General features: G+C 44.8%; 1 protein-coding gene and 1 pseudogene across 1 annotated transcript; one reads left to right on the plus strand and one right to left on the minus strand.

The window, feature by feature from the left end:
- Positions 1-217: 217 nt before the first annotated feature.
- Positions 218-3,271, plus strand: LOC146195066 (uncharacterized). Its single transcript, XM_084597670.1, has 4 exons — positions 218-642; positions 1,377-1,500; positions 1,573-1,707; positions 1,781-3,271. The coding sequence occupies exons 1-4, from the start codon at positions 218-220 to the stop codon at positions 2,750-2,752; spliced, it is 1,656 nt and encodes a 551-aa protein (XP_084453796.1). The 3' UTR covers positions 2,753-3,271.
- Positions 3,253-6,079, minus strand: LOC146195067 (uncharacterized; annotated as a pseudogene).
- Positions 6,080-6,894: the final 815 nt, after the last annotated feature.

Genomic DNA, 6,894 nt, shown 5'->3' on the forward strand with positions numbered 1-6,894 from the left:
TCTGGAGAGTGAAGGCAGGAATGCCCTGGTGAGTGGCTGCTATAGACAGTTTCAATGTTTGTAAACAAACCGCGCTTGGCGCTGATTGGCTTCCCCGAGTAAACTCCCGGCACAAGTACTTCCGGCATGCCTTCGCAGCGCGACTAGCTGCTTGATGCAACGTGCGGCTCTGTTATTTTCTTCCGTGCGCGATGCTGCAGCAGTTTGGTGTACCGTGATGTCGAGTGAGTATTTTAAGAAGCTTGACACGCAGACACAGAACCGATATCGAGAGAAACTGACGTTCAAGGGCGAAGAGCTTCCCGACCCACTCGACGATGCCGCGCGGTTCGCGTTCACGTCAGGTTCGCGCAACCTTCCACCTGTCACAGTGACAGACATTTTCGTATACCTGGTTGAAGGAGTCTGTTTCTACACAAAGGAACAGTTTAAAAGCCACAAAATGAGTGCAGCTTACAACGCATTCCTAAGTGGAAAGGTGAAGCGGCTGAAGTCGTTCAGAGCAGGCGAGCGTGGCGGCGGTGTGGTTCTCGTTGCGGCCACTGTGGACGCAAGCCAAACGCTTACGAAGTCTTACGAAGCGTGGTGTGTTGTCAAAGATGACGGGAATGTTGAGACTGCTCACTGCACCTGCATGGCGGGGTAAGTACTACACGCTCCGTATTTGGCTGCTTCGGCCGCTTCCTACTGACAGTGCTGGTGTCGGGTTGTCTGTTTCTTTGTGTCGCGGAAACAAAGTTGTGGCGCGATAACGCGCTAGTGAAAACCCTTAGATAACGTGACGAGAATATCGCATTGACCGCGGCTAATTTATAATACTAGAGTGCTTCCATAGTCCTGTCACAAATTTTTTTGCAGTGGTCTTTGCAAGAAACTCAGTCCCGAAATGCACTGTTTTCATTAGCACTTTAGGCTATTCTTGGCTCATGCTGCCCGTAGTGTGGGATCATTCTTGCGTACAGGAGGAAAGGTTTAAGGGACAAGGGGGAAAAATTCAGTATCCTGTAATGTCCCATAGCATGCAGCGCGTTATGCCAGCGTGTTTTTTCATGTCCCGTGGGTTGCACTGTTTTCCCTTCTACATAATGTTTCCATCTTAGGAAACGTATCCAGTCAACCTAGGACACAGCTTTGCTGGTGATTTCATGGCTGTTAGCATGTTGCTATCGTTGCCATTCGCCATGCTTCTTCAACACATTTCAAGTTATTGGCTTCTTTCTCTAAGATGGAAAACAGCACAGAACCACACAGAGGACAAAAACAGGAAAACTAAACGCAGGCGCTAACAACCCGAGGCTAACAACAACTCTTGATAAGTTTTTTCCTTGTGCTTTGTGAGTTGCTGATAAGCATGTGTCCACTACTTTAACTTGCAGCCTCGGAGAATGTTGCACGCATGTTGCTTCACTGCTCTTCAGCATTCAAGCGAATGTGCACTACAGTGATGCATCACCAACTGATGTCCAGTGCAAGTGGATTGAGGTGACACGAAGGAGCAGAGTAGGTATTTTTCCTTTCCTCTGCATCAACAAATAGTGCAGAAACAAGGATTAAACACTAAATTTCTTGCAGCCAGCACCAGTTAGCAACATCAAGTTCTTCAAGCCCAAAGTGGGTCATCCGGCTCCTGAGATTGTCCCAAGACCCCAAAAAACAATACCAAATTGGAGCAATGATGAGGTTCGCAGCTTCATGCAGCAAGTCAAGGTGAATCCTTATATTCAATATCCTTTATTTTGTCTTCTTTGGTTTACATTGATTCCTTTATCTGCTCTTACAGAGGTTTGCACCAAACACACTGCTGCTGAATTCACTGACAGACAGTGAAGAGACTGATTCTGCCCCCGAGTCAACTGAAGCTGCTGCTGCCCAAGAATCCAAAGAATCAGCCGTGTCCGAACAATCAGCCTTGCATTTTCCACTGCAAGCTGTGTATGGTGACAGTAAGTTGCTAACAGCGAAACAAGTGCAGATGTCGCATGCATTGAGATTGAACAGACAGTCAAAGAACACGACATGGAAGGAAGAGCGCCGAGGCAGGATTACTGCCTCTGTGTTACACCGTGTAACAAGATGTAAAACAGGGGCAGAAGGTCTTGTTGCTGAAATTATGGGTTATGTTAAGCCAAACCTGCGCTGGGGCTGTGAAGCAGAGCCTCAAGCAAAACAAGCTTTCATTACTCATCAGTCACCGCATCACAGCCAACTTGAAATAAGAGACTGTGGCCTGTTTGTGCTGGAAAGGCTGCCATTCCTGGCAGCAACTCCAGACGCTATTGTTTCCTGTGCATGCTGTGAGAGCGCTGTGCTGGAGGTGAAGTGTCCTGCATCGGCAAAAGGTGCTTCTATTACTGCTAAGCTGGCTTATCTTAATGCTGATTTAAAGCTGAGGCATGACCATGCATACTATACGCAAATACAAGCCCAAATGGCTATTACCAGAATCCGTCGAGCCTACTTCGTAGTGTACACAGGACATTCAGTGCTGGTTGAGGCTATGACGTTTGATGAACACTTCTGGGCAGACACAGAAGCCAGAGCGGAAAGTTTTTTCTTTCAGTACATCTTCCCAGAGCTGCACTCAAAGCAAATTTTAAAGAAGATAGAAAGTGCGAAATCCACGTGCCACTGCCACGGTGCCAAATCTGGACGCATTGTAGAGTGCACTCAATGCCTACACGGTTTTCACCTCAAGTGTGTAAACCTCAAACGCACACCAAAATTGTGGACATGCATAAAGTGTCAAAAGTAAGCAGACTAATGAAACAGTTTAAGTGTTGTTCGATCTGTTGTCCTATTCTGCTGTGACGGCACATTCAGAATTGTGGGATTTGCTTCTTTTTTCTTGCAATTTTATATATATGTCGCTTTTTCTCTGATATCACGGAGCCAGTGAAGGCTCAGACACCATGTTTAGGATTAGTGAAATATTAAACACATGCCGTGACATTATGAGCAGCCATTATGATTACTAGATTTCATATTGTCTGTTTACTGGATTGCAGGTATGCTGTAATCTTATTTGGCACCTGCATTCTTTTACTGTAAATGCTCAAGTACAGCTTCATGTTTCCCATCTACAATGATGATTGTTCAGTGCAATAAACATGTGCAATAATAAAGAGAACGAAAGGACAATACAAAAATTTTAAAGTGAAACTGCAAAGCGCTCAAATGCAATAACTCCAGTCTTGGTTTTTACCTGGCATGAAATAAGATAATATGGGTGCCATGTTGCCAAACTGAGCCTCTCATAAAAATGTTACTTCCAAAAAAGTCCAGTCTTGCACTCATTGAAACGATCACATCACGCCACAATGTCACCATCCACGAGAACAATGGAGGAAGTGCTCATTATGCAGCAGCTTCTCCTAGTGTTAACGAGGCTCAGACGGACTGCTAACTAAAGACCTTGCATGCAGATTCGGCATTGCAGTAGGTTCTGTGAGTGGAATTTTCCACTCGTGGCTTGATGTGCTAGCCAAGAATTTGCACTGAAATATTTATTCAGCGTCCAACTTCAATGGAAGCTAGGTTGTTGATGATTGGTGTTTGTAGGTTGACAAGCCCACAGCAGACAGCCAGAATCTTGTCGATTGTTGCACAATCTGCATCGTTCGACCTTTTCACGAAGCTTACTGGCAGCACACTTTGGAGACTTCTGAAGAGCTTCAAACGTTGAATGGCTCTTTCAACATGAATTCGGACCCGTGAGAGCTTTCTTGATGTTGTGACTTCTTCTCCTGGCAGCTGGGGGCGTTTTTTTGTTAATGAGGGCATTAGTATTTTAGCACCTCGAGCAGCAAACATGTCCTCGCACCGGAAGCCTCTGTCCACAAGAAAACAATCTCCCTCCTCAACCTTATCAAGCAGGCCACTACACAGTGTGAACTCTTTGTCAGAAACCCGTCCACCCCATGCCTTCGATACAAATGTAACTGAACCTGAAGGTGAAATTGCAACAAGTGCCTTGACGGTGTTTGATGCTTGTAGTTTGAATATGTCTGACTCCTAGCTTCCATTGAAGTTGGACGCTGAATAAATATTTCAGTGCAATCGATGATACCCCTCAGGTTATCAAATAATGTGTCTTGAAAAGCTGGCAGGCGGTGAGACTGCAGCGCTTTTCTCGATGGCCAAATGATGAATTGCTCAAAATTCTTGGCTAGCACATCAAGCCACGAGTGGAAAATTGCACTCACAGAACCTACTGCAATGCTGAATCTACATGCGAGGTCTTTGGTTAGCAGTCCTAGTCTGAGCCTCATTAACACTAGGAGAAGCTGCTGTTCAGCATCCAGGCATGTCTGGGCTGGTGTCCAAATAGACAACACAAACTGCAGCAGTGCCCTGAACATTGTTACGGATACAAGCCCTGTGTGGAACTTTAAAGTTTTATCTGACTGCATCACCACAGTCTGTGTGATCTCTGGAAGGTTAATGGGCTTATTCTCCTTTGCAGCAGGTCTATCTTCAGCAGTTTGAAAGTTTTGCTTCATTTCAGTGAGATGTTTTTTTGTCAACTCATTTTCTTCCAGCAGAGCTTCAATGTCCTTTGTAGTGAGGGTTGTTTGTGCTCCAGCATCACACGTCTTCCTTGGACTGTCGCCATGGTCGGTGGGGTCACCTGGGGAGGTCAAAATACAGGACTCGGCAATGCCATCTCTTTGTTCGGAAGGCAGTTTTCTTTGAGCACGTTCGAATCTGGCAATCTTCTGTTTTGAGTTTCCTTGTGTTCGGTAAGGAAACACTGAAGGAACATAGTCTGGGTGGTTTGCATCAGAAGATGGCTGGCCTGCAATACAGAAGGATAAAAATTATGACACGCATTGGGACTATCTGCAACTAAACATTTTTTTAATGGCACTTTCATTGCTGCTAGACAAAGGATGAAATTAGTGAAAAGAGTTGCTTGTGTGTACACACTAATAAAAGGGCGAGATGATGTGCGCACATACGCACACTCTGTGATATCAGCATGGCTTGTTCTTAATATGCATGAACACACAAATGAATTTCTCAAACGTCCTTGTAATATTAAACAGCAAGGTCAATTGAAAGGGAATCAACTTTTGCCACGCCTGCAAGGTACTAAAAACTGTAGTTCACGAGAATAACACATAACCTGCCTCTGCGAAGCCGTAAATACGCCCGGATAGTGGCCGAAACTCCCTGCATGTATGTATGGATACCACTAGTTATTTTTGGGATTATAATCTGCGTAAAGTATTATCGTCGACACGGCTGTCTACATGCCGGTAGGCAGCGATACACCTGTCTAAATAAGTGAAGTTGCAGAAGAGCAGTAGTGCTCCAGATAAAAACTAAAAACAAAAAAAAAACCAAAAAAAACACGGCGACTGTATGGCTACACGCCGACGTAAATATCGTTACCCTGTGGCGTTGCGCTTAGCAGATGCAAACTTTACATTGCACGCTTCTGTACTCATGAACTTAAGGAGCTGGTTAGATTTCAAACTGCTCGCGCGTGGATCACACAAGATATGACACGAACCTTAATAAAGTATAGGCGGCAGTAGCACTTTTATATAACTAGACCACATGACAGCGCCGGCGCTACTGTAAGTAGCAACATACCTTGGATGAAGTGAGCAGAGCAAATCTGAGAGCTCTTTGTAGGCTGCCAGTTGTCTCGGCGCACCGCTGCTATCCAAGCGTTTTTCCTACCGGCCTCGCTGGGGAACCTGAACGTTCGCACTGCCGAAAGAAGGTTTGTTCCTGAGCGAAGGCTGCACCCAGGTACAACACAACACGAACCCATCCTTGAGCGCTTCACAGGTGACTTGTACGACGCTGAACACATTTCCAGCGAGCAACCGCATACAATCAAGCGATACCGCCGCCAGAGGATCGAAAAGAGAGAAAGGCGTTGTTCCGGCGAGCCACTGGACACTGAACAACGCACGGAATGCCACAATCCGCACAAATATAGATATACTACGGAAAAATCGAACAAAATGCGCACAGCGCGAGCGCGAGAGCACACAAAACGCCAGCAAAACAAACCACAACCGGAAGTTTTCTAAGGGCGCCGGATACGGGGGCACAGTGTTGCCAGTGTACGGTCGGCGCTGGATGAAACCGTCTATTGACAGTAGCATGTCTGCATTCCATAAGTTTGAGAAACTAAGGCTTGTTTGTATTTGCATTGGTTATGCTCTGCTCTACCAGTGAACAGCTATTAAAAATGGCTTGGTTTTTGTTTTTGCTGACTGCAAATTTCCAGTTTGATTCACTAATAGCAGTACCAGTTCAGAAACCGATCTCCATTTTCCATTTCTTTGCAGTAGGTTGTGACAAGTAATGGTAATTTTGGTCTCACATAGTCTAGGACTTATTGAAACTAAAGTTATTCTCAAATGAACACAGTTAAGAAGGGTGCCTGCACAGTATCATTAAAACTTCCTGCTGGGTGAGTTTAAAGCTAACCTTAATGTAGGGTTTCTTTTTTAGTGCAAACAAAGACAAGGACATGAGAGGCACGTGTGTGCCGCCTCTCTTGTCTTTAACCTTGTTTGTATTAATTGTATTGTATTGTATTGGGGTTTTTTGGCGCATAAGCAACTGAGGCTATCATGCGCCAAGAGCAAGGTTAAAATCTGTTCTTATTTGAAAAGGGGAAAAAGGTTCGTTAAAGTTTACAATTTATTCAGAACGTCTGCTTCTTTTAAAACACTAAGAACACATGTTAAGTTCATTATTGATCTTTCTCCTAAAAGTAATTTGGGATGGAAAGGAATGGCACGATCATAAAAAATAGTGAAATGCTTTCTCCGTAGTGTATCTAGTTTTGAGCATGTAATCAAGATGTGGTTGACTGTCAGTACTTCTCCGCATTCTCCACACGTAGGCTTATCTTGTTTCATTAGTAAA

This window comes from Amblyomma maculatum, chromosome 3, assembly GCF_055883805.1.
Source record: "Amblyomma maculatum isolate TAMU_Amacu chromosome 3, ASM5588380v1, whole genome shotgun sequence".
Lineage (NCBI taxonomy): Eukaryota > Metazoa > Arthropoda > Arachnida > Ixodida > Ixodidae > Amblyomma > Amblyomma maculatum.

Coding starts and splice junctions, on each gene's coding strand:
- LOC146195066 (XM_084597670.1), top strand. CDS start 218: ATGTCGAGTGAGTATTTTAAGAAGCTTGACACGCAGACACAGAACCGA. Junction 643..1,376: donor CACTGCACCTGCATGGCGGG/GTAAGTACTACA, acceptor TTTAACTTGCAG/CCTCGGAGAATGTTGCACGC. Junction 1,501..1,572: donor AGGTGACACGAAGGAGCAGA/GTAGGTATTTTT, acceptor AATTTCTTGCAG/CCAGCACCAGTTAGCAACAT.